This window comes from Sapajus apella, unplaced genomic scaffold (assembly GCF_009761245.1).
Source record: "Sapajus apella isolate SASKATOON/1434 unplaced genomic scaffold, GSC_monkey_1.0 scaffold58, whole genome shotgun sequence".
NCBI classification, from domain to species: Eukaryota; Metazoa; Chordata; class Mammalia; order Primates; family Cebidae; genus Sapajus; species Sapajus apella.
In genome coordinates, this window is record NW_022436998.1 from 6791056 (window position 1) to 6818940 (window position 27885).

The following is a 27885-nucleotide window of genomic DNA, read 5'->3' on the forward strand; positions in this document are numbered from 1 at the left end:
CTCATTTCTTAAACCCATTTAAAAATTATTTCCAGACGTACTAAACAAACAAAGGCCTTAAAACAAACAAAAAGCTCTGCTGGCGGTTCAGAAGCACAAGCCTATAGAAAACATGGATTCTACGGAAAGCAAATTAAATTAAAACGTAAAGATCCTTGTTTTTGTCTGTCAACTGACCAAGATTTAAAAAGAAAGCAAATGTTGATCAGAAAGTTTAAGTTATTATTGTCATATTAGAACACAATTTGGTAGCACAATATGAAAAGCATTAATACTGTTTATGCCAGAAGCTTTATGAATGAGTAGGTTTGTGCAATATTGTTTATAAAAATGAAAAGTTAAAAACTTGAAATGGGCCATGTGCAGTGGCTCATGCCTGGAATCCCGGTACTTTGGGAGGCTAAGGTAGAAGGATAGTTTGAAACTAGGAGATGGAGACCAGCCTAGGCGACATAGCGAGATCCCCCATCTCTACACAAAATGATAACAAATAAAAAATTATCCGGGTGTGGTGGCACATGCTTGTAGCTCTAGCTACTTTGGAGGCTGAGGTTGAAGGATCGCTTGAGCCCAGGAAGTTGAGGCTGCAGTGAGTTAGGATTGTGCCACTGCACTCCCACCTAGGTGACAGAGCAAGATACTCTCTCACAGAAAACAAAAACAAAACCCTACAAAACCTTGAACTGTTGAAAGGCAGAGCTTGGCTAAATAAATTAGAGTAGTTCTAATACTAAGCCATGTAGCCATTATAATCATATGTTTGAAAATACTGAATGGCATGGAAAATGTACATATTCTAAATATGCATTTCTAAAGTGAAAAAAGCAAGATATGATATTGCATATGCAATATAATCCCACATTTAAAAATTCCACACTTGTGCATTTAAAAAGACGGAAAGAGGATAGAGCAAAATGTCAACAGTTAAGTCTGGTCCATTTAATAACGGGCAATTTTAAATTCTATCATTATATTCTTGTCTAGTTTCCAAAAGTTTTTACAGAAAATATAAATCCTTTGATATTAGAAAAATAAAAAGTATTCTTATTTAGGTACAGTGCCTCGCATAAGTGGAAACTAACCTCCCTTCTTTCTCTTGCGCTTCCTCCCCTCTTATTGATTTGGTTGGTATTCCAATTACGACAGTCTGTTTTGCATTGTATTTATTTGTGCATGTTTCTGTCCACCTTTGATTATGAGGCCCTAAGAGTTCACCCTTAGAAACTGACATCTATTACCCGACAAATGTTCACATATTTGAAGAATAAAATTGAGTTATTTGCATTTTTCTAGGCTATGTGCATGAAGGAACATGAGAGTAGCCATGTGGTTAAGAGTTTTCCTATAAACAAATCACAAAATGGATCATCGTACATGATAGATGATGAAGGGATAACTATCAGTTTCCATACTAAATTCAGTCCTAAGTTTATATCTCAGTGTATTTTTTTTGCAGAAACTAAATGAGTGTGAGAATCTGTCTTCTGATGACCTGTACTGTGTACATTTCACCTTTGCTGCCCTCCAGGAGCCCCTCCCTAACTTTTCCTTTACACTGGATGGTGCTCCTTGTTCTGCTCACTGGAAAGCTGCATTCATTAATCAGACCCCCGCAGGAAAAGATGCCATGGGTACCAGAAAAATAAAAAACAGAAACTGAACTTTTTGAGATGGTCATCTGAAAGTGTAAATTTTGAGTTGAAATGCTTTCTTAGTAACGAATCCTTTTCTTAACTTTTAGAAAGAGAGAACCTGCTTGCATTATGCTGTGAAGAAAAAATTTACGTTCATTGATTATCTACTTATTATCCTCTTAATGCCTGTTCTGCTCATTGGCTATTTCCTCATGGTGAGTACAACACTTGCTAGAGCAAAGGGCAAATGTGGAGATTGATGGTGTGACTCATTGACTCTTGCCAGGCCAGTGACATGTTAAAAAGAAATAATAACAAAATAAGCCATTGGTTTGTATTCTGTAATTGACATGTTCAACACACATGCAATGCTATAATTGAAGTACAGCAAGAAGAAAGGTAGGAAAAATAGTTAACGAGTGTTAACATAATCCATGCAATGTTGATTTAGAAAAATTATTTAACCTTAACTAAGACTTTTCTGAAGAGAGCAAAACAAACAAACAAAAACTGAGCAAGCATTAAAAGAAATTCCTTCTTTTTTTTCTTCTTCTTTTTTTTTTTGTAAGAGGAGTTTGTGTTTTGGGATTTATCTTTCTGGCTTTCTGATTTTTAAGTACTCCTCTGGTGGTGGTGTGTTAAAAAACAGATCCTAAGAGTTGGCATCCAGAAGCCGATGCACACAGAAGATACTTGTTAAGAATTTAAGCCCATTTTCACCTTGATGAATTTCTTCGTGCTTGGATGAATCTTGGCAGACAGCAATTTTCTGGAATAAAGAAAGGTGTAGTGGGTATAGGGATGCAGTCACACGAGGAGTAGAAGATGAAGCTTGAGCTGATTTTTGTTTTTCAAATAGGGTAACAGATGCCCACTGACTCACTCACTCTTATCCATCCAGTTTCCTCCGTGCTCAGTTCCACCTCTCAGACATGACTTAAGAGATGCACGATTTACTCTAATTAAATGACCAATCTCCCTCCTTGTAGCTGATATACTGTGAATATTGGTTACACCTGTTAACATAAGACCCAGAACAAGTCTGCCAGTCAAAAATGTTATTATTTCATTGGGTATTTAAATGCTACAGAATTTGGGGAACTATAATTAAACATGATAATATTGATTTTGATTATCTGGATTTATAGGAGAGAGAAAAGAACTTTAAATCACTAGTAAAAACATAATCTGCTCATATCCTCAAAGAGTTCTTTAAATGTTCATTGTGTATTTAGCATTTAGCATTTAAATATATATAGTTTGGGGGCAGGGAGAATCTGTCATTTATTTGCAAACCTTTTTAGAAAGTCTAAAGATAAAAATCACAACTGTGATTAGAAAGCTTATTCAGAATTTATTGACACACAACTCTGCTTTCTAAGATGGTTCAATGTTTAGAGGTTGGAGGCCTGGGCAAAAATACTAATCATAATGAATAGCTTGGTTCTACTTGCATGTACATGCAATTTGTTAATGGGGCCTAAAGTTGTAAATTTGTGATGCATAAAAAAATAAGTGACATGAGAGGAAATGATAGGGGAGGAGACAAGAAAGCATTGAGTTATTTCAGAGAAAGGTAGGCAGAGAAAGGTAGTTTAGAAGGTGACACAAGAGGGAAGAATAAGGAGAGAGAACTGGATGGAGCTTCCCAGGTGATGACAGGGTCGAACTCCAGGACTATACCCAGCTGAGCAGGGACTGCTTTGCTTCTTCAGGAGACTGGAAGTTTAGGAAGACTCCCACAGGCTTGTGGTCAGAATCTCAGGAGATTAGGAAGGAAAAGTGCATTTCTGAGGAGCCCTAGTTAATTTCATTCATTTGTTCAATTCTTTAACACATATTTATTATGGACCTACTATGTGCCAGACGCTATGCCAGGCGTTAGGGACACAATGATGAACAAAATAGGCATAGTTCTTGATCCTGTGAGAGTTAGGAGGTGGTGAGGAGAGTCATTAATCAAATGGCACGAACACATGTAAAATTACCATGAAGCAGGTGATACAGAAAGGTAACTGGTGTTAGGATATCTAAGAAAGAGGGATTTCACCTGGTCAGGTGGGTCAGGGAAAGCTTCTTGGAGAAAGAGGGACTTGGGCTGATGAATGAAAGATGAATATGCCAGGCAAAGAAGGGAGGGAGGAGGCTTCTAGGCAGAAGGAACTTCCTGCTCAATGATTCTCTGGCAAGAGGGACCCTGGTGGGAAGGAAAGACTAATAAAGGACAAAGTAGAACAGAGTGAGCCAGGAGGCTCAGAGTGAGAGAGGGGCCAGGGCCATATATGGAGCCCAAAGGCAAGGGGCTTTGTAGGCCTTGCTGAAGAGTTTGCTTTTGTCCTCAGAGCAATGGGAAGTAATTACAGAGCTTTGAGCCAGGAAGCGAAAGACAGGTACTGGGCCCCATTCTCAGTGGAATTAGGCAGGTTTTGGGTGGAATCTGGGAAGTACATTTCTAACAGTTCTCAGGTGTTGATGCTGCTACTTCAGGACCACAGTTTGAGAACCTGGCTTTAATTAGTTAATACTGGAGGGGTGAAAAGCTGGGGGAAATTTTAAGAAAGATACATACATGCATAGGAGTGGTGGGATTAAAATGAAGCCTATTGATTAAATAGTCTCAGGCATAAACTGGAGAAATTATTTGAAAATAAACCTTTCTTATGATTTGTAATAGGTATCAAAGACAAAGCAGAATGAGGCTCTTGTACGAATGCTACTTAATGCTGGCGTTGAAGTTAATGCTACAGACTGTGTAAGTTTATCCTTTTAGATATTTTGAAAAAGTATTCCAAACGGTATTTGTAGGTAGTGTATTTGTCATCTGTACAGTTGCTTGCTTTATTTTCCTTGACAATTTTACATTTAGTTTTCTTTTATTTTCTCCTTTTTTTTCACTGACAGGCAATCTTGAGGTTATTTATATTCTGTTAAATTCATGAGAATAATATCTCTGTTGATTATAAAGCATTTTTTCAGTTTATGCAGATAATCTTTAATTCATATGCTTTTTGAGGAACATAAAAATGATGCATATATAATACAAAAGAAGTACCATGCTTCGACTGCATGCTTTCAGAACGTTGGCTGATGTGTAGTGTCAAGCAGGTTTCTCGAGAAAAAAAAAGAAACAACAATAGACAGAGTCAGTGAGGAATTTTAATTTTGGCTTAGCTCTTCTTGACACCCAAAGATTTCACTTTAGAAGTCTGGTCCCCAAGAGGGCTAGGGAATGGGTAAATGCTTACTCCTCCGGGAAGTTCTTCTAACTGTTCCGGGATCCTGTATGAATCATTTGCATGATTGTAGGAATGGAGCTTAAAGAACGTCCCAACCAAGAATCAGTGCTCTGTGGCCTGGTGGAGGTTGAGAATGTTGACATGACCAGGTGTGACCACCTCCCTTTAATCTCCTGGAAGCCTTTCCTCAGTGTATGGTCTGGGCACCATTACTTAGCCTGGAGGAATGGAGACCATTGCAATTAGAAGGAATCTTGATGTCTTGGCCAGTAAGAGGCTCTCAGACCAACAAAGCCACCTGACCTTTGGGTCCTGGCTGCCTGGAAGTTTTGGTCCAATTTAAAAATGACCAAAACTAGCTCTTGTTGTATAGCTGGCTGCTGCCAGGATTCATGTTACAGATGGGATGGAAATGAGTTTTGTTAATTACCTCATTTTGAACTATTTATTTCAGCTAAAATTACACCAGACCCAATTGATGAATAGATTGTGAATATGAATAAACCTTGGTATGCATTTGCCTTATATCTGAGTAAAATTTCATATTTATATGCCAATCATTGATCTTCTCTGATTATCATCAGTTCAAGTAGTCCTTCTACATGTGTTTTTTTTTTTTTTATCTTAGGCATCTATATTTTATTATATGAGCTCTTTTTTATTATTATACTTTACGTTCTGGGGCACATGTGCAGAATGAATTGGCTTTAATGTTGGTGAGACATTAAGGAAAATGAAGGCTCTAATAACAAAATACCAGCCATAGTAGTGTTAAGGATCTGGAGTCAGAATGCCCACAAGTAAGTCTGGGCTTGCCACTTTTTACTTCTATGAGTTTGAGCAAGTTGCAAACTTATTTGACTCTCTGTGTCCTCATCTATAAAATGGGGATATGCATAATACTAATTATATTGGGCTGGTTCATGTAAAGCACTTAGCACATGCTTGGAACATAGTAAGTGCTCACTGAATGGCAACAGCCGCTGCTGCAGCCAAAATCCCAACCCACTGGTGAGAGGCCCCATGTGTAAACCAAAGAGGTAAGACAAAAGTCAAGAAAAATCCCAGTGATGGTAAAAGCAGTGATAGCAACAGTAGCAGCATCCGCTCACCTCTTCCTGTTTGTGAGTGTAGGGTTTTGTTTTCACTTTCACCTCTGTGCTCTTGCACTCATCTTCCTTTCTAAACGATCACAGGAAGACAGAAGTTTATTTGTATGGTGTTTTGCTTACGGTGATTGAACACAATTTTGGATTCTCAGTTCTTAATTGAAAAAGTAGGCAAGTGGAACTTTGATTCCAAAACACTAACATTCTATTTGTGATGCCTAATGTATTTTGTGTGTGTGCACACTTGTGTGTATTACCATTGTTTTATTACAGAGAACATGTTCCCATTCCTGTTTCTATGAATTATTTACATCATTTCGGTTTTGCCTATGCTAGTATCATGTTTAAATGCAGGTAGTTTTGTGGTGTGTGTGTGTGTGTCTGTGTGTGCATGAACACACAACACAATAATATTTTCCTTTTATTTCAAACAGAACTTTTGGATAAATTTGTATTGACAGCTACTGTGCATTGCCATTCCTTTAGATATCTTTGAAATACATTAAGAGGTTATTAAAGATTAAGTTAAAAGTTTGTTGAAGGTTTTTCTTTTTTTCATTTAAATTCAATAATTTAAATTTTCTTAGTCTTTTCATTTAAATTCAATAGATTTAAAATTTGTGCCTGTGACCAAAATTTCTCTAGGATATTTTCCCAGCTATTTATGTGTATTTCTCTCTGTAGACAGAGATATTGCTATCTAGGTGCAGTGGCATTCACCTCTAGTCCCAGCTACATAGGAGGCTGAGATGCAAGGATCACTTGAACTCAGGAGTTTGAGACATATGCGTGTACACACACAGACACCCACTTCTAATACCAAACGTTTTTCAAAAACTCTCTGAATATTAAAATCCACTTTCTAGGTAAGACAGTGTTTTGTATTTTTGGGTAATTAGACTTTATTTCACATGAAAAAATCAGAACCAAAGCTTCCATTTGTCATGCTACCACTTAATAAAAATAAGTAATTGCAACATGATGTTCTATAATTTTAGAGGTGTTTCTAGGGAATACGATCCAGAGCTAACTCTGTTAGTTTTGTTAGTTAAAGATATTATTTCTTCACTTACCATAACCATGATTGCTTGGCTACTTTTCCAAAGGCCAAATTTTGAACACTAATACCCTAGTTATAATTTTTTTGATCTGTAGTATTTTAAATTAGTACCAACAGAGTAGATGCACTAGTTTATAACACATAATATAAGCTATAACAAATCACGTTTGGGAGACATCTCTGTAGAACTGCACTGATCTTGTAGGTGTCCTGCAGCAGTAAGAGCACTCACTCATCTTCTTCAGCAGGAATCATCATCAAAACCATAGAGGATAATATTTATGTAAAGGCTCATGTGGAGACTCTTTAAAAGATGGTGACATGATCAAGGTGATGATCACTGAGACATATAGCCTAGTACAAAGAAACCTTGGTACAATTAAGCATCAGCTTTTCATAAGTTGCATTCTTCAGTTTAGAACAGAAAATGAAAAACAAAAGGGCAGAGATCGATGGCTTATATGACACTCTTGCACATTGTTTTTTTGCTTGGTTGTATACCACAATGTATGAAAAGGATTTGCCAATGAAGCCACATGCTATGGTCTGTGGAGAGCCCGACTGATGAGCTGAAGCTTTGGGCCTTTGTGTTTCAGTACGGCTGTACCGCGTTACATTATGCCTGTGAGATGAAAAACCAGTCTCTTATCCCTCTGCTCCTGGAAGCCCATGCAGACCCCACAATAAAGAATAAGGTAAGGGTCTATGGACCATGGACTGAGGTTCCTCTAGCAGCATCATCTTCTAATCTAGACCTATGTTGAAGTAAATTATTTGCCTCTGATGTAAACAACAGTAAAATTAATCATCCTCATTAAGGAATAAAGCTATGCTATTACTATTAGGACTGACTGCCTTTTAAAGCCCTTGACAAGCCAGAGTCAATTGGTCTAAGCTATTTACAAGATCTTGGGTACTCTATTGGAAATAACTGTATTTTTCTCCCCCATCAGCATGGTGAGAGCTCACTGGATATTGCACGGAGATTGAAATTTTCCCAGATTGAATTAATGCTAAGGAAAGCATCGTAATCCTTGTGACCATGCCGATGGAGATATAGACAAAGTTAAAAACTGGATTCTACCTTCACTTTAGACTGTTGGTCCATGGGCCACCTGGCTGCCACCATTTTATGGGGATAATGATGATTCTCTTGGTTAATGTTTTGGAAGAGCTTTTTATTTACAGCATTGTTTTCTCAATCAAGGTCACCATGGCCATAATCCCTCTAAGTGAAACACTAAAGTTGTTGCTGTCTCTACTTCAGTCAGAAACTGATGTAACAGCTAGGCACAGTAGTACATGCCTGTAATCCCAGCTACTTGGGAGGCTGAGGTGGGAGGATCACTTGAGCTCAGGAGTTTGACAGCAGCCTGGGCAACAGTGAGACCCTGTCTCAAAAAAAAAAAAAAAAAGCCCTTATGTTGGAAATGCAGTCTTTCCTGAAGAAGAGTATCAAAGTTATCTTCTGAGACAGTGTTCTCTCTTTCTAGTTGCATCACTCTTATAAAAAGACTGTCCAGTGTGTCATGCCCTAGTAGATAAACTGTTCCTCTCAGCGCCGTCTGAGTACTGAGCAGAAGAATCAAAGTATTAAATATGTAAATTTGTATAGGATGGTATGTGTATGTGTGTGGGCTTAGAGATTCACATGTAAATATTCCTTTGATGAAACAACTCCAATAAAAACATCAAGTGTCAGTGGTGAGCATGTTTACACCACAGAAATTGGCAAATTGATGAATCCAAGCTTTTTGTTTGTTTGTTTGTTTCCAGAAAGTTGGTTTACCAGCATACCACTAGAGATTTTCGTTTACAAATAAAAGCCATCTTGGTTTGAGCAAGACTATGCAGCTATGAAAATGTTTGTTTAAAAAAATCTTCATGATCTTTTTGTATATACAAGGTAATTACCAAGCTTGTTAGCTTTGTTTATTTTGTTGATAAATGTAAAATATTATTGTAACTTATTTGGGTAAAGTTCTTCACAAGAAACAGCTATATAATGAGGTAGGATCTGGATTATTTGTCTAAGTGAGAGATTGTGAATATCAAAATATCTGTCTCACTTCCTCTGTGAAATAGGCAGAATAAAAATAAATTCATTTTAAAAATATGATTGAATTTTGCAAATCAAGAATGAATCTCATGTAGCTTCAGACAGAGACTAAGCCAGCCACACTGTATGTGGTAACAAGTACAGCCTAAGAATGAAAGATTTGCCATCCTTGAAAGGTCTAATGAAAATCAAATCCAGCAATATATATTGAGCTGTGTACAGGCCTTTAAGAAACCTATTTTATGAAGGAAGTAGAAGTGTGTAGATCTAGATTCTGAAGCCTTTAAATGTGTCTTAATAAATTAAGATTCACTGGCACTGAGCTGAGCTACCAAGTGATCCTGAGGGACAGAAAAACCACACAAGTGAACTTCACGCACCAGTATACTTTCAACAATATGCTTTTGACACACACTAATTTTGGATTTGGTTTCAGAGATTTTTGCCAATGTAATTTGTAATACCAATGTAATTTACAACTGTCATCTTTGAAATTGTGTAAAAGTGGAATAATTTTCTGAAGAAATAATTCATGGTTTGTGAATGAGTTGTGGCGACTGTCTGACATTAACTTAAAGGATAAAGTATATAACAATTTGTTGCATCATGCTCATGCCATTATGCAATTTTCTTCCTAGATTTAAATTTTTGGAGGCAGAAAATTGAGCCAGAAATGTCTAGCCATTAAGTCTCCTAGCAACAAGCTGTAAACCCTTCAGCAAGCTTGGACTAGAATCTAGGCATTGAAATGCACATGTATACTTTATATAATGCAGAATGCATTTATTGGGAAACTCATAAACATCCTATAAAATTTTCTTCCCTGAGATCCAACTGCAAAACTTGGCCTTATTCTGAGAGTGCTTAACATATATTTCATCTATACTGTAACAATAATTTTGTTGTTGTTAAAGCAGCTCAGCTTCCTGAGGTAGTGTAATGTCTCTATGGCAACAAGGTGTAAATGTCTAGCTATTTTTGTCAAAGTCAACAACAATCCAGAGATTCCAGACCTCAATATCTGTCCCAATTTGTCATTTTACTTTAGTGCTCAAAATATATGGCTTATAGAAGAAAAATAAATGCTTTAAAGAGATTTACTTGACTGTCATAGAGAATGTCTAGCACTTTCTGGCTGTCAGGTAAAATGTACCCTTCAAAATGATAGAATATATAATAGCATATAAAACCTCTTTATCCAATGAGTACTTTAATTTACTGAAAAAAAGTAAATATCAGATTTAGTGCCAAGTGCAGGGAATCTGAAAAATGTATACTAGGTCTCTGCCCTCCCTAATTCTGCCTTCATGGGTCCTAGCCTCCTCCCTCATGACACTGTCCTAGACTCATCAGTATCGGATGCTTCACAATACGGTCTCACACCGTCCCTGGGAAAAATTGGTCTCCTCCTGCTGCATCAGATGGATGATTTCATTGTACATACGGCGAGGAGCATCCAAACCCCAGATGAAATCCACATGAGCCCATTCAGGAATATTCTTATGGTAGATGAGGTTGGTCATTTCAGAGAGCAGCATCTTCACGTCTTCTGGATTTGAAAGCCAGTCCTGACCTCCTGTCCACATTGCTGTAGGAACCGTCATCTCTCTGACTCTGTACCTTACAGGAGTTGGCTAAGGAAAAGAAATAGTTCTTAACTCTAGGTAACATTTGGACTTTCAGACTCATAATTTATGTTTGAAATAAATATAATAAACGTGCCATTTGCTGCTGTGAAGGGTACACAGGTGTCAAAGCCACACAGACTCTGTTAAAAATTTCTGTTACCGCCCTTATTTTAAGGTAAAATTACTTAACATTATGGAACCTTAGTTTCTTCTGTGAATGGGGATAATATCTGTAATAACTAGCTAGGTCAAATGAGAAAACACATAAAAACACGTAATGCCTTCATTTTTCTTCTTATTAAATATTTTGTAAATAAATTGTTTTAAAAAATGATGCCCTGGTTCTTTTAAAAGATAATTCCACAAACATTTCATGAGACAAGAATTATATTCCACAGAGAAAAGCAAGGAACCTGCTGAGAAGGGCTCTGCATCTACACAGTCTTTCTGTGATCCCAGGCAGCCTTTGAGGCAGGCCCAGCTTGACTGCATTTCCAGAACTATGGCCTATGGCACTCAGGTGACTAGAGCCAAAGGGAAGTAAAATACCAGCTCCAACCCTTTTCCCCGCACCCCACCGCGACCAAATATACCAATTAGTGTTCCTAATTCCAGGGAACTTTCTGTATTTATGCAGTGTTAGTAGAATTAGCCTGGCTAGCTGAGCCCCTGAGATTAATCAGCGTCCAGAACTTTCCACAGAAATAGTAAAGTCCATTTCTTACTCAGGAGATCCACCACAGAGTTTTGACTCCAATCCTAGATGCTCTGGTTTCCCTTTGTGGCTCCCTAGGAATTTAGAGTTATGGCCTAATTTGGATAAGGAAAGTTGAAAAATTCTATGGGGCTAATAGTATTATTATTATTATTTTTGTCATCTTACAGGTCAAAAAGATTGAACTAAATGTCATGACTCGTTCTGAGTTTCTGTGATTCTATGATACTTTTTTGTGTGTTTATTTTCTCTTCCCTTTCACTCCCATCTTTTAGTTCCTATTCTGCGTGAATCAATTACTCTAGAACTCAGTCCATTAAATGTTGATAAATTAAAACCATCTTAGGGCTAGGCACGGTGACTCATGCCTATAATCCCAGCACTTTGGGAGGCCCAGGTGGGTGAATCACTTGAGGTCAGGAGTTTGAGACCAGCCTGGCCAACATGATGAAACCACATCTCCACTAAAAATTAAAAAAAAAAAAAAAATTAGCTGAGTGTGGTGGTATGTGCCTGTAGTCCCAGCTACTTGGGAGGCTGAGGCAGGAGAATGGCTTGAAGCTGGGAGGTGGAGGTTACAGTGAGCCAAGATTACGCCACTACACTCCAGCTTGAGTGACAGAACAAGACTCTGTCTCAAAACAAAATTTTAAAAAATTTAAAAAAAAATCTTAGAACAGGAATACTTTCTTTAATGACATATTTTAGGAAATAGTGAAGAAGGACCTCAAGAGAAGCAGCTGATACCAAAGACTGAGAGTTTGCTATCCAGGGGCACTACACAGTTTGTCCAGTGTCCTAGCATTTTACATCTGGATAGATGTATGGCAGTGGGTATTAATTATGATGTGAGACTCTCAAAGAAAGACTAAGCTGTGTCTAATCTGCACCTTTCAGCTTTGTCTGTATGGTAAATATTTATTTACATTTACACACATGATTACCAAAAATCTTCAGAAGATTTTATGTTCAAAAGATTTTATGTTCAAATTACGTATGCAATTCTGAATCTCCACACTTTGATTTTTAATTTTAGTTCATAGCATTAGCTACATATTTTCTTGGGTAATGTAATAACATTTAAAAAAATTTTTAACCTGCAAATTACAGATTCATTGAAAGTGTATCCAGGGAGAATGCTTATGGGCCTTCTTTTTCTTTTCTTTTCTTTTCTTTTTTTTCTTTTTTTTTTTTTTTTGAGACAGAGTCTCACTCTGTTGCTCAGGCTGGAGTGCAGTGGCGCAGTCTTGGCTTACTGCAAACTCTGCCTCCCAGGTTCAAGAGATTCTCCTGCATCAGCCTCCTGAGTAGCTGGGATTACAGGTGCAGGCCACCATGCCTGGCTAATTTTTGTATTTTTAATAAAGACGGGGTTTCACCATGTTGGTCAGGCTGGTCTCAAACTCCTGACCCTGTGATCTGCCCGCCTTGGCCTCCCAAGTGCTGGAATTATAGGCATGAGCCACCGCGCCTGGCTGCTTATGGATTTTCCAAGCCCCAAATTGCTTATGGATTTTCCAAGCCCCAAATTACTTTATTTTAAAGATAAAGAAATTGAAGCCTGAAAAATTAAAGCAGCCTACCTCCTATTATAGAAGGTTGTAGTGCAGAGGCAAAACTTACACAGTGATCCTCACTTGCCATTTAATGTTCTTTTTACAGTGCCATGAAACAAACTTATTCCCACTATCCCATTCTTTTATCCTAAAATAATCCTTCTAGTATCCACCATAGACTACACTCTTTTCTTGACTAAGTCTATCCCTTGTTGCTCCTGAGAATCCCAGTGCCTTGTTCAGGGAGATAACCTCAGCAAAAAAAGGCCTTGTACTCCATTGTAAAAGCAGAAAGGTTTTTTGGCTAAGCTGCGAACTTAACCATTTTCAAATGGAGTCAAACATGAACTATTATTTTCTGCTTAAATTTTCATATTTTGTTCCCATATCTAGAATAAATTGTCACTATTACTTCCCTGTCATACATTTCCAGTAAATATATTTTCAGCACATGGTATCTGATTTTTGTACCTGATTGCATTTTTCCAGATTTTTGGTCTCACTCCCCCAGTCAAATGCCCGGAGTTCACCAGAATTCACTGCCTAAAAGGAAACAAAAATTTACAAGGTATTCAAATGCCTCAGTGGATAAGGCTGGTGGAGTAGTGGAAATGTGCTACCCAGTGTGCAATTGTGAGGGAAGCAGAGAGCAAAGGCGGAGCTGCTCTTCTATTCAATGTTGGGATAAGCCTCTCAGGAAAATGGTGAAGCAAGAATAAGGCCTTTTGAGAGAAAGACAGACATAAATTCTTGATCATTGCATTATCAACTCCAGGAAGTATATCTTCATTGTACTTACTGTGAGTGGTATCCTCCATAACTCTGTGAGCTACAATGGGGCATTGTGCCCTGGAATTGTGCAATGTGGTGATCCTGGGAGATAGCGACCAAAATTTGATCCAACTTAGAATTCTTCTCTGGTTTTGATGGTACAATCACCCTCTCGCTTGCTCTCTCTCTCTCTCTCTCTCTTTCTTCCCTCTTCCACAGAGAGAACTCTCTCCTTTCCTCTCTCCCTCTCTCTTTCACACACACCGCACAGACACACAGGGGTGTGTGTTTCCTGTAATTGCAGGTAAAACTTCCAGTGTGAAGGACTCCTGTGAATATCTCTTTGGACAGTTAGACCCCACCTTAGCATTTTTGTTTCCACTTGACTGTATGGCTGGAGGAGCTGAAGAGAAGATATAGAAACATAATCCTCTTCAGCCACATCTTTGAGAAGTCTCACTTGGATCGTCTAAATTCATGATTTTAAGATCCACTAAAGAAGTCCTTAGGCTACTTCTGTCCTTTCCTCCCATTTCCTGAGAAGTTTCAATGATGTAGATCAAATTCTCCATCAAAACAGCATTGACAGGGAAAATGTGGCACATATACATCATGGAATACTATGCAGCCATAAAAAATGATGAGTTCGCATCCTTTGTAGGGACATGGATGAATCTGGAAACCATCATTCTCAGCAAACTGACACAAGACCAGAAAACCAAACACCACATGTTCTCACTCATAGTCAGGTGTTGAACAATGAGAACACATGGACACAGGGAGGGGAGCATCACACACTGGGGCCTGTATGGGGGAACTAAGGGGAGGGACAGCAGGGGGTGCGGAGTTGGGGAGGGATAACATGGGGAGAAATGCCAGATATAGGTGATGGAGAGGAAGGCAGCAAACCACATTGCCATGTATGTACCTATGCAACAATCTTGCATGTTCTTTACATGTACCCCCAAAACCTAAAACGCAATAAAATAAAATAAAATAAAAATAGAAAAAAATTTTTAAAAAAAAACAGCATTGACAATATTGCATTTAATCTTAGAATAAGTGTAAAATCATCCCTGGACTATCTAAAGGGTGTCCTTTGACTATTCTAGATAAAATATGAAAAGACACTTAGCAAAGACTGTAAATTCAACATTCTTACCTGGCTCCAGTGTAGAATATTTTGCACAGATGTTCCAGCAAGAGTGTGGGCAACATATACATTTGCTCGGCTCTGTAACAAAGCATGAGCATTTTTTGGGACATAGAAAAACCTACAAGATGTATGCCTTGTCAAGACCAAATCTCCAGGGTGTCAGACTAAGAAATGGGAATGTTATTAAATTATCAGCAATTATCTATGAAACAATAATATGTACAAGCACATAAATAAAATGGTCACTAAATGTATTGCCAGACATCCGTATTTTTCATTTGAGAATAGCTTCTCATCAGAAATCTGTCCTCTACTTAAAAAAAAGTTAACTAGAGATATTTAGGATGAGGGCTCCAGTATTGGGCCTGTATTCAAATCCTAGCTCTACAGTTTAATTTTTAGGTGAATTTGGGTGAGTCCTTTAAGCCACTAAATCTTAGTATACTAATCTGCAAAGTGGGGATATTAATAATACTCATAGGCTTGGTATAGGTAATAAATTAGCCTGATATATAATATATGCTTATCAAATGGTTACTATAAATCAAATTATTTATCTTAAAGAAGAAAAAATCTTCAGGATTAAAGAAATGTTGCCCCAGCTGCTGGGAGTGCTGCTGGCGAACAGCCCTCCACTCTCAGCCTGCTTTGAGGATTGCTCCAGTTGCAGGGGTATACCTTGCCCAGTGTTCCCTGTTATTGGTGTGGCTACATTACGTAAATGACTGGTTGGTATGGTATATAAAGACCCAGCCCTCTTTTCATGACGTGGCACAGTTCTGAAGGGTCATCCTGTCTTCACAAATACCTGCAGGATCAACTAAGGCTCCTATTGAGGCTGCATCACTGCTTGGCTTTTTCACCTACCTAATCTTGTTTCTTTTCCTTCTCTAGGTATTATCCTTAGAGCAGAGCCCAAGTCATTGTGATTAATCTCCATCTGAGAGTATGCTTCCTAGGGAACCCACCTAGTGATACCAACTGGTAGCCTAAGCCAAAATGAAAGTCCCTGATGTTCCATCAAAGAACTTAAACTATAAGCCAAAGGGACCCCAGTGGAAGGTAGAGGTGGATGATATATGAAGGTTCTCTCTGTTAACTAACAGGTGCTAATTGCTCTTTTAAATTTACTTCACTGTAGTAAAGCTGCTTTCAGATCTCTTCCAACTATAATCTGTGATTTAATATCTAGCAATGCCCTTATGTTAACCTTGTTTCAGTCCATACTGAAGCATTTCCCTTAGTTCCTTAAAATTTGGAAAGAACTGAGTCATTGGGAATATGTCCTTCCTCTGATTCTTCATTGGCATTAGCTCTCCCTCCAGGAAGGAGCCATGTGGCTCCCAGCTTTATGCTGGGATGCATTTACTAGGCTTCCACTTACCATGTTCATATTGTTGGTGTTGAATCCACCCAGAAGCAACATGATATTACTACAAATCTGATCAAGAATCATCTGGCCACAAAGGTAAATAACAAACTGTCTGAGAAATCTGGTCTGATACAGAAATTCTTTTTTGCCAAATAATCCCTGTAAAAATATGAAGTAACATGGTAGTCATTACATGACAGACAGAAAAGGTGTGGCTGTAATTTAAAAGTTTATGTTTTAGGAAATTAGGCTGGGAGATTTTTCAACGTGCATAGGAAATTTTCTGAGGAGTCACATACCTTGATCATCATATCTGGAAGCAACAAAAATTTGACCCCAGGGCTTTTTGCATGCTTAACAGTGGCTATGGGCGCTAAAGCAAAATACATTTTGATTTTCTGAGCCAGCTCTGGCATGGTAGAAAATGCAATAAACCCTACAAAAGAAGAAATATGTCAACATGACTGCTGAATATTTTAGAGCTCATTCATAAAATGTATATTTTGTTTTTAACAAGATATTTTGATAATCATATATGTGATTGTATCTTACCTCTCCTATAAAATTATAAGGTCCTTATGACACCAGCATATTTGCTTTCAAGTAGTAGGTGCTCAATGAGTTAAATACTTGAATATAATGATATTGGCTTTGAGAAAAATATTTATATTGAGAAGTAACTATATACTAAACACATTGCTGGGGACTACATGTTTCTGAAGATGACAAGACCGGGTCTGAGGGAAGTACAAGGTGACTGATTTCAGGGATAGCTGGTGCTGTATGCTCACATTTCTTCCAAGTATACAAACCTGCTTTTCTTTGAACCTACCCATGGTGGTGCCCTGTGAATAGCCGACATAATAGATCTTTTCCTGGCCTGTTTTCTGCAAAATAAAGTTTATCACTGCAGGAAGGTCAAACCTAGCCATCTCATCATAACTACAAGGGGAAAAGACAAAGTTATATGAAAAATTATAATCAGAAACAAACAAAAGCACTCCCCCTTCCCTGTCAGGTTTACAAACAAGCACGTGAATTGTCAGCCCTGATAGCTTGTTACTGTGTCCCTCACAACACTCAGAATGTATTTCTTTCAAACCTGAGATACATGGGTATCTCTGGAGTCACAAGCTATCAACAACTGCTGTTTTCTCCAGATGTTATCATATAGCAATAATCATCTTCAGTGAATATTTACCGAGCATATAACCCAACTCCTGGTGTAAGTGTCCTGTCCTACTGTTAAACAGAACAGCACAGGACCATGCAGATTAATTTATAGGAATAGTTGTAAAGATGCTGAAGGGACCCTTCTCTGATGAGAATAAAAAGTAAGTTGAACATCAATCAGTAATTTAAATAAAAGCATTAAAAATCTTTTGTACAAGCATGAGAGATGTGTAAGTCAAATTGATGGTCCTTAGGTGATATGGTTAGGCTTTGTATTCCCACCCAAATCTCATCTTGAATTGTAATCCTCATAATCTTCATGTGTTAAGGGAGAGACCAGGTGGAGGTAGTTGAATTATGGGCGTGGTTTCCCCCATGCTGTTCTCGTGATACTGAGTGAGTTCTCATAAGATCTGATGGCTTTATAAGGGGCTCCTCCCCTTTTTGATCAGCATGTCTTGCTGCAGCCTTGTAAAGAGAGTGCCTGCTTCCCCTTCGCCTTCTTGTAAGCTCCCTGAAGCCTCTTCAACCATGCTGAACTGTGAGTCAATTAAACCTTTTTCCTCTATAAATTACCCAGTCTCGGGCAGTTCTTTATAGCAGTGTGAAAATGGACTAATACACTAGGCTTAATAGTTTTTCTTCTGTTTTTTTAATGCTGCCTGGTCTCATCTCCTTCTTGAGTACTATTATACTATTACCCTCCTACAAAGAAATGGATCTACACTTTTCTCAGTTCAACTTCAGTCACCTGATATCAACCATCATTCTCACCCTATTAACCAGACCCAACCTTCTACATGGGGAACTCAATATTCCTCACTACTTCAACCCAAGTATCACTAGTTAATTTTAAAAAATTGGAGGATATCATGTAAGGATAATGATGACTCAAACAAAATAAATCAACCAAACACTAGAAGCCATAATTTTTTACCCAGTTCTTTGAAAGGCAGACATGTCTACCTCCATTCTCGAGATTTTCATATACCTGAAAGCCCAGAATTCATCCTGGTCTATAGAGAGGGTCTTGTGTTTTCGAGACCAGGCATTTCCCCTGCTGTTCCCCATCCACACGTCAAAACCAGCATCTGCCAGAATGAAGCCCAGGCTATTGTTGGGCAGGTTGGAAATCCAGTTGCTAGCGCCTCCAACTAGGCCATGCTGCAGTAACACCACAGGCCTGGAACCTGCAGAAAAGAAAAAATTTCAGCTGTGTGAAATGTTCTCTCTCTTTCTTGGTACCCAATAATGAATAAGAGCTTTCAGATCAAACAAACCTGTGTTTAAATCTTGATTCAGCTGCTTGCTAGCTTAGTTATCTTGGCCAGTTACTTAACCTTTGTCATGTATCTTGATTTCCTCATCAGTAAAATACAATTTTTGTTATGCTTTAATAAAATAGAGCGCAAGATGGCATGTTGCCTGGCAGAAAAGGAATCTATAAAATTTAACTTCTGTCATTAGTTTTGTGTAATTATTATTATCAGACATGTCCAGGCTCATAAAAAATATTGAAAGTGCCCCAGTAGATGGTATAGTATGATTATTAAGATATATGTATACCCTATATATATATAATGGTTTAGTGATTAAGAGACCTTCATGTCAAAAAGACCCACAAGCCAGCTTGAAGGAGCTCCCACTGTACAAATACAGAAATATCGAGCATCAAAATAATGATACTGTAGTAAGAAATATATCCCACTGAATAAGAATGCTTAAGTCCATCTACAAACCAGTAAATGAATGAACACATAAATAATTAGAAGGGAAGGAAAAGCTCTTATTTACAGAATAATGTCAAATAGTAAATACAAAACATTGATTTACAATATAATACCAGTTAACAAATTCAGAAAGATTGAAATTATCAGTGAATGTTAAAATTAGTGAGTAAAAGTTTAAAGACAGAATATTACGTATCCTGAAAGGATCTTCCCATAACTGATTTGTTAATTACAAAAGGAAAAATACTAACTTTAGAAAAATCTGGCAGATACTGCCTTAACAAAGTCATGAAAGTTAATGTCCATACTGGAACAAGCCAACTTATTTGCTTAATAATATGATGAACAAAGAAAGATATAACTTCACTTTTGTGTTATTCCTGCCAAAAATGTATAACCTGAATCACACCATGAAGAAACATCAGATAAACCAAATTAAAATCCCTGTCCAAAACTCTTCAAAAATGCAAAAATCAAAAAGACCTTAGGAATTTCCTTGTTTGTGAAGGAGACAGACTTAATGGCCAAATGTGGTAAAAGATCCTGGATTAGATTATGGACGGCGGAGGGAAAACAGCTATAAAGGACTTTGGGACAATTGACAAAATTTGAATACAGGCTATGAATTAAATACTAATGTCAATGTTTTCTAATTTTGATTAATTTATTGCAGTTAGAGAATACTGTTGTTCTTTGAAAACACTCACTGAAGTTCTTAAGGACAAGTAGGCACAATCTTGTCTCAAATTTACCATCAAATGTTTTGGAAAAGTATTAAGATACACATAAGAGATGGGGTAGAGAGAATAATAAAATAAACGGGGTAAAACTGTGAACAGCTGGTAAATTGGGACAAACGATATATGATATCCCTTGTACTATTCCCAGAACTTTTTCATAAATTGGAAATTACATCCAAATAAAGAATTAAAAGATATCAGTAGATAATAGAGAAGGATAGTTTTAAGAATTCTAATGTGTTCATAAATTAAAGTATATACATTATTTTGACATTAGCAAATTTGACTTAAAGATTAATAAAATGCTACCCTATTAGGAGGGAAAACTGTCATGCTCTCAACAGGACTCGTGAGAATTAAATCAAATCATGAACGCAATGTCTGTACCATAGTACCTCGCTGAGAAAAAGCCTGTAGTAAAAAACAGCTTTATTGTTCTCATCATTATTGTTATAATTCTCTAAAGCAAGTGACTTTCTGAGCTTCAGCGTCCTCATTAGCAAAATGAGAACACAATTGTCCACCTCACAGGGTTTTGGCAGAAAAGGGTTAAATCAGGTACTGTGCATTAAGCAGTCAGCATGCTGCTGACCTCATATCAGATGGGTAGCTCTTGTTACTATTGCTATAAAGGGGAACCAAACACACATGCAATCTCCCTGTAGGACAAAAGCCCTTCTGCACCAAACTCATCCAAGCCTCTTGACAGTCTTCATGAATTCCATCTGCCTTATTTCATCTCTCAGGTGAGAGAATGTGTAAGTCACTGAGGACTGTGAGTGTCGGGCCAGGAGAAAGGAACTCAGGGTTATTCTAGGTTTTTCTTGATGCCTGGTCATTTAGTTCATCTTCTTCGCACACAGGAAAGTGACCTCCGCTGTGTTAACACAGGACAATCAAACCAAGGTGATCACTGCTCCCTCTGAGAGTCTTTGGGGCATTTCCCATGATTGAGGTCAGCTGAGTTCTACTTCACCCTACAGTGTGTTCTTGTGTTTCCCCTAACAGGGGGACTGGCTCATTTATATCATTTCAGACATCCCCTAGAGCCACGATCTTCTATTTAAATTACAGCCAGCAGGTGAGTGTGTAAGGGCTACACTTACACAGCTGTCATTTCTGAGGATGGCCCAGCCTACTTTCTCTCTTGATACTGAAGCCAACTAAGATTCTTTGATAAAGATAAAAAGGCTACTACCACAAGCTTTAAGCTTTTCAGTAAACATTTTTCAGTTGTTTTCAGTATGAATTTCATTGGCTTTCTTTTTGAAGAGTTGGTGAAAAAATCTTTTTTTTTTTTTTTTTTTTGATAAGGGAGATTGCCTCTGAAGAGGCACATGGGAAAAACATCAGCCACTAGAGGGAAGTATTCTGCTCCGACTGGGCCGAAGAGGCTAATTCCTTGAACCTCAAACATCTGGGCAATGAGTGAACAGTCTGAGTTAACAGGATGTAAGAAAGCAAATTCCATCCATGACTAGGGGCTGCAGGTGACCCATACACTTAATAATTACTAAGTCACTCTACTTGGAAGAACTATGCTTTGCCCACTCCCCTGGGATTTGTGGGGCTGTGTCCCCAGTCCATTTATTTATGCAAAATCCATAACTCACCCCACGTTGGCTATAGTGGCAGAGAGATTTGATTTGAGTGCAGATTTTACAGCTCACTAGCTAGCTCTAGCACAGATTTTTTGGGTAAGTTGCTTAACATCTATGAGTAGCAGTTTCTTAGGGTAATTGTGAAAATTAAATGAGACTAATGCAAATAAAGCCCTTATCAGTGTATCTGGCATATCAAAATAACACAGGAACTTAAATTACAGATGAAAGACAATGTAGTTGCTACTATAAACACACTGCTAGAGTATTAAAAAGAATCCAGCCAAATAGAAATGAAAAATAGGTATATTTTAGTAGTGAAGACGAATGTTTAAAAAGCTAACAACAGCTGAAAAACCCACATACAAAAGGGTGGCATTGTATGAACTATGGAAATATACACAAACATTTTATATGTGTGTATAGCACTTTGTTTTTCAGAAACCCTTAGTAAAAAGCTAGGTAACATCTTAAATATTTTAAGTGCTCTTTAGAGGAGGAATACAGAGTATACAGGAGTGGGCATCAGGTGTCATAACGAAGGTTTGATTCTTTATGAGCAGATATTGTTATGGTCTGTCCAAGGAATTGTCAGTGAATATTCTAAAATGTTTATATAGGAGGGGTTTTGGGAAATGGGTTAAGTGTTAAAATAAGTCAAAAAATAAACTTTTCTTGAAGGTGTGTTTTGAAAAGCAAACACTATATGTTTAATTGAGATAATTGGTGGTGGTGGAAGGGATGGAGTGATAGTGATGGAGATTATGGGGGAACTGACACCATCCTTTGACCTGAACAATGGACCTCAGTCTGCAGTAAGAACCCAGGCTCTCTTCTACATTCAAATCACAAGGAAGTCGTGACTACAGAGAAGTGTGCTGTGTTGCAGTGACATGGGGTGACCCCTACCTGTCATCTTAGGTTGCAGTAATCCTCGAGGAATTCTGTTAACAGAAAGGATATACCCATCTTCAGTTGTGACTTCATATTCCTCACAGGGATAGCCTTGATGTTGGATGATTTCACTCTGTGGAAAAAGCACAATTTCTTTTGAGTTCAATTCTCTGTGGCTATATTCTCAATGATCCAAAAGTAAGAGTAGATTCCTTGATGCTGTAAGACACAAAGTCTTTGCTTTTCCCTAGCTAATCATGTTAACTTAGAAAAAACTGCAAACGCTCTCTAGTCCTTACTTTCTTTGTCTTAAAATGGAGACTGAACTAGAATTATGGTTCTCAAAGGGTGGGCCCTGGGACAAAAGCATCAGCATCACTTGGACTAATCTGTTAGACATGCAAATTATCAGGTTCCAACCAAACCTACTGAATCAGGAACTTGGAAGATTGGGCCCAGTAGTTTGTGTCTCAACAAGCTTTTTAGTAAATTTTGATGTACCCTAATGTTTGAGAACCACTGGATCAGAACCCTGATTCCAAAACCTTGTTTTGTATCAGAATCATCTGGGCATTGAAACATACAGAGTCTTGATCCCACGTCAGGTTACAGATCAGGTGGTTCTAATGCAGCCAGTGGAGCACCTGTTTCAGGACAACTTATGAGCATCCCTGGGCCATGCGTTTCCTAAGGTTCTTTCCAGTTCTAAAACCACAGACTCAAGAGCTTTGATTCCTAACATTTTCAGGTTAAAGTTTCCTTTGTGAATTTGAGGAGAACTATAAAAATGAGTATACAATGAATATACAAACATGATTTTGCATTTAATTTCAGGTGTTTCAGATATCTTGTTGCCTATATACAAACCCCTGGCTAACTACTCTATACAGTAGTTACATGTAGATATTATTTGGAAAACTTGCAGCTGCAAAGATCTCCTAAGCATACTCATTATTTTTGCCCATTATTATCACTCAGAGAGAGAGAGAACTATTTCCATCAGGGGCTGCTTTAAAAAAGAGCAAGAAGGCCAGGCATCATATGCCCAGGTAAAATATAGGGCAAAAAAGCATAGTCATTAGGAGAAAGCTCCTGGATTCCACTGTTTGAGTTTTAACCCTGGTTCTAACACTAATACACAAAACTAAGGTGTATGATTTTGAGAAATTTAGTTAAACCGTTCCTGTGCTTCAGTTCACTCATCTGTGTATTAGGAATTCTAATGGTTCATACTCTATGGGACTGTTGCAATAAATGCAAAAAGATGATGCACGCATAACACTAACTGTAATCCCCAGCACATAGTAGGAACTCAATAAGCATTAACTACCACATAATTAAAACTTAATTAACCAAGTATTATGGAATGCAGTGTATATGTGTACATGTATGTGTGTGAGACACCATTGTATACTTAACCTTAAAAAATGTATAGAAGTGTCTTAAATTTTAGCATGCATCAGAATTACTTAAAGGGTTTGTTATAACACAAATTGCTGGACCCCATTCACTGTCTGATACAGCAGGTCTAGGTTAAATCCAAATAATTGACATACAAGTTCCCAGGCAAAGCAGATGCTGCTGATATGATGACTGTTCCCTTCAGGAACAACTGTTGTTGATTATTTTGGGAGATAAGACAACTATAATATATAAATATGAGGATGGAGGACATCTGACTAGCAGTTATTGAGAGGATGTGTGTAATGTGTCAGATGAGGGATGAAGGATGCAAGTGAAGGAAGGAGCAAAGGAATTCTGAGCAGGAGGAGTAATATGAACAGGGCTGGTAAGGAAAGGTCTTATGGAGAAAGAATTTGAACTGGGCCTTGATGATTGAATAGAAGTTACTCAAAAGAGCCAAGGAGATAGGGATAGGGACATGGACATCCGAGAAGAAAAAGAACTGCAAATGCTGCAAACATTGTCTATAGGTGGCAAGATGGCCAACACTCTATACTTGGCAGGAAAGTTTATGCAGGACAGTGAAGGATTTGTCCCATCCACCGTAAGTGCTGTCAGTAGATAACCCTTGGCTGTTATCTTCTGTAGGAGTGGCCTCAGCTGTAGAAAGCCACCTGCTCCAAGTTCACGTCCCTTTTGGCCACATCCAGTGACTGACCTGTTTGCAGTCTAAAGGCCTGGTCATCTCAGCCCAACATAGGACATCTCTGAAGAGCAGTTTTAACCCCAGAGCTCATCATGGGGTTGAGTGAGGCTATTTTGGAGTCTGTATCCCAACTTGCTTTCTCTCTTAGCTTACTTCTGATTCTGTACCTCCTTTCCACAAATGATGATTCTCCTTAATAAACATTCTGTATGAATTTTGCCTCAGAGTCTGTCCCCTAGAGAATCCAACCTGGAACAAATATTTATTCAAAAAATTGGAACATAATGCAGCAAGGTGAAGTGGTGTTGTAGAAGGGTATTTACAACCTTGGGAAATTCTTCATGATATACATTGTTAAGTAGAAAAAAATGTTGGAAAACAGTAAATTGTGCATGACATTTCTTTGTAGGGAAACAAAAAGTCACAGATTTAGAATGAAGATAAAGACATGACAGTAGTTAGTTCTGGGTGCAGACTACATTGGTGACTATTCTTTTGTATTTTTAAATTTTCTATAATGAGCATATTTCGCTTTTGTAATAGTATAAAAAAAACAATGTTTAAAAGAACGTTCAGATACAGGCTGCTTTCAGCTCCTTGAATTTGGCATTAGCTGCTTCAGCTGTCCTATGTGCTGACGTTTTTGCTACCATCCCCTCAAGTAATTGCTATTTATCTCTCAGATTTCAGGCTTTGAAACCTTTCTTCAGCAAAGCTTTCCTAAGCTTTCTGGATTAGTTCCCCCTATTTTATGTTTTCTTCTTTTATCTAATTGCTCTTATCATTATTAATTGAGTATTTATCCTTCCTGCTGGACTATAAGCTCCATAAAGTCAGGGCCTTTGATATTCTTAGCTCTCTTTAACCTTAGTGCATAGCACAATATCAAGGACCTAGTAGGAGCTCAATAAGCACTTGCTGAAAAAATACATGCATGAAGTCAGTTATTTATCAAAGTGTAAGATAGATCATAATTCATATAGATGAGCATACAGAGTCAAACATATGCAGGACAGGTGAGCTCCAAAATTGGAGCTTAACTTGGGAAGGCTCTTGGCTTTGCCCAGGAAATAATTCAAGGGTGAGCCAGTAATGTTAGATAGTAATCTTCTACTGAGTGGTACTGCTTCTTGAAAAGTAGGGCTAACTCAGGCGGTGCTCCCAAAGTCAGCAGTATATGGGCTATTGGCAGCTGTATTTATGCCCACTTATATACTTTTAATTTCACGGAAATTAAGGGGCAGGTTATTTAGAAATCTCTAAAAAAGACCCAGTAATTTTGGGCCATTGCCATGGAAAGGGTAGTAACTTGTAGGTCATTGCTATGACATTTGTAAACTGTCATGGTGCTGGTGAGAGTGTCTTATGCTAATAAGCAGCCAGGGCAACTAGAGGATGCCTTCCTGGCCATCTGCTGGTTCTTGCTGGTTATTTTTCACCACCTGCTACTTTCTGCTTATTTATTTACTTTATCCTGTTTGGACCAGAAGGTAAGTCCTGCCTATCTCCTGCCCCAGAAACAGTTCAAATTCTCAACTACTTTTATTCTATTTTGTTGAATTTATACCAGTAATCATACGAATGTTCTATTTTATTTTTTCCAGACATAGCTGCTTAATGGCAGAGCCCAATTCAATTGGCTTTAGTCTACAGGCTCCTGAAACCCCAACAGTCCAACAGTGCATAGGTGCTGGGTATACCCAGTGGGTGGGGCTCAGGAAGATCATCTCTGTCTGCACTCCAGAGATTCCCCTCACCTCCAAATCAGAGGAATATGTGTGGGACAGTCCCAGGGCCAGAGGATGGCTTCTGAGGACTGCCACCAATGAGCTAACTACCTAGACAAACCACCTAATTGTTGGAATGGTCAAAAGAAACCTAACATTCAGCACCAGAATATTTCTATGGCCTGCCAGTTTTTGAATCCATACAAGGAAGCTTCTGTAGAAAGGATCTTAAATCAGTATAAATACACATTAAAGTTCCATTTCCTGAGAGTATATTAGCTAAATCTGTGGAACATGGACATTGCACATGATTATCTTACTCATCTGGAGGTAGCCTCTCCTCTTTCTCATCTGAGAGGGTTTATTGCATAGTGATTATAATTACAGACGTTGTATTTAGGCGGTCCTGAATTTAAATAGTAGCTATGCTATTATATTGGTGTGGCCTTGTTCAACTTGTTTAACTTCTTTCATCTCAGTTTCTGGCCTTGGAACATGTGGATGATCATATCTAATGCACAAGGCAGTGAAACTGGAATAGAATAGTATCTCTCCAGCTTGTATCGCAATGCCTGCTGTGGGATCAGTGTTACCATAAGGTGGACATTATTAAAACCCAGCTTAGAATTTGAAAGACTTCCAAAAAAAAAAAAAACCTGGTAAACCTAAAGAGATGCATTGTCATGTATGCATTTTACTCATAGGAGGTTCTCTGTAGCACTAACTCGGGGTCCTTTTATTGCTATTCAGCGAAGTAGCAGTCTAAACACAGGATAAGAAGAGTAGAATAGAATGGTATAAGATGCTACTAGAAGTGGGTCCTCTGATAGCAACATGCAAAGACTGACACGTTTACAATATGGAAAAAAAGGAAAAAAGATCAGAAAGTACAGACAAAATGGAAATAATCAAGGGACTGAGGTTAACTTAAAAGGCCTCAATTATTTCTCCACTCATAGAATGAACCAAAGTATTCAAGGAAAAGTTAAATTGTGTTCGAAGCCCAAAGGGATTAAGTCATTTGCCCAAGTTTACTAAATTTGTCTGAGGCGACTCCAGGTCTACTGACATCCAATTTAGCATTCTCTCCAGTACAATGTGCTACTTCATCACTATGCTCTTCTAGTATGAATCACGACCATGTACAAATATAGTACATAATGCAAATAATACACAGATACAAACATTAACATGTAAAGTACCTCATTTCTCAAAAATCCCAACTTACAATATTCATGAATGCTTCTGGGTCCACAGCTTTAGTTGGCATATGTACTGAATTCACACTTCTCTGGAACATATACGCCACCAGAATCAGAAGCCACATCTCCATTCTGTATGAGACAATCCACTCTTTTGACAAGATTTCCAACATGATCCAACATCTGCATTTATTTTTTCCTGCCAACATAACAGCTCATTCTAAAGTAAGAATAATCTATAGGTTTAAAAACTCTTTCACATATTTTCTGGCTGCAATTCCTTCTCCCAATTCTGAAGCAAATAAGCAAGCTTGGTTGATAGGGAAGGGAGAACACAAAGTAGGCTGGAAACATTGCCTAGGATGTCCCAATACTGTCTGGCCCCTCCCATTCCTCCCTCACACAACTTGTA

The 27885-nt window shown here is 38.0% G+C and overlaps 2 protein-coding genes across 3 annotated transcripts in view; one reads left to right on the plus strand and one right to left on the minus strand.

Moving 5' to 3' along the window:
- Positions 1 to 9645, plus strand: part of ANKRD22 (ankyrin repeat domain 22) — a 32359-nt gene extending 22714 nt beyond the window's left edge. The window contains exons 3-6 of the mRNA XM_032245598.1: positions 1742 to 1849; positions 4309 to 4386; positions 7636 to 7734; positions 7993 to 9645. Of these exons, the coding sequence (XP_032101489.1) occupies positions 1742 to 1849; positions 4309 to 4386; positions 7636 to 7734; positions 7993 to 8070 (363 nt within the window). The 3' untranslated portion in view covers positions 8071 to 9645. The remainder of the gene's footprint in view (positions 1 to 1741; positions 1850 to 4308; positions 4387 to 7635; positions 7735 to 7992) is intronic.
- A 222-nt stretch (positions 9646 to 9867) lies between these two features.
- Positions 9868 to 27824, minus strand: LIPM (lipase family member M). 2 transcript variants are annotated; one of them, XM_032245597.1, is made up of 10 exons: positions 27734 to 27824; positions 27500 to 27605; positions 22450 to 22567; positions 18461 to 18659; positions 17129 to 17238; positions 16596 to 16732; positions 16309 to 16455; positions 14931 to 15002; positions 13469 to 13540; positions 9868 to 10732 (listed from the first exon to the last, which is right to left on the minus strand). In XM_032245597.1, exons 2-10 carry the CDS (start codon positions 27602 to 27604, stop codon positions 10463 to 10465), a joined length of 1230 nt encoding a protein of 409 aa, XP_032101488.1. In that variant the 5' UTR covers position 27605; positions 27734 to 27824; the 3' UTR covers positions 9868 to 10462. The 2 variants fall into 2 exon arrangements, with proteins under 2 accessions (XP_032101488.1, XP_032101487.1); XM_032245596.1 differs by having other exon boundaries at positions 27500 to 27824.
- Between the last annotated feature and the right edge of the window lie 61 nt (positions 27825 to 27885).

What these genes read in the sequence shown, in the direction of transcription:
- LIPM (XM_032245596.1), bottom strand. Translation starts at nt 27,682, where the DNA reads ATGTTGGCAGGAAAAAATAAATGCAGATGTTGGATCATGTTGGAAATC. An exon ending in TTCACAGGGCACCACCATGG is followed by an intron (nt 16,733 to 17,128) that starts GTAGGTTCAAAG and finishes CTTCTTTTGTAG; the next exon opens with GGTTTATTGCATTTTCTACC. An exon ending in ATCTGGAAAAATGCAATCAG is followed by an intron (nt 10,733 to 13,468) that starts GTACAAAAATCA and finishes TCTTTTCCTTAG; the next exon opens with CCAACTCCTGTAAGGTACAG.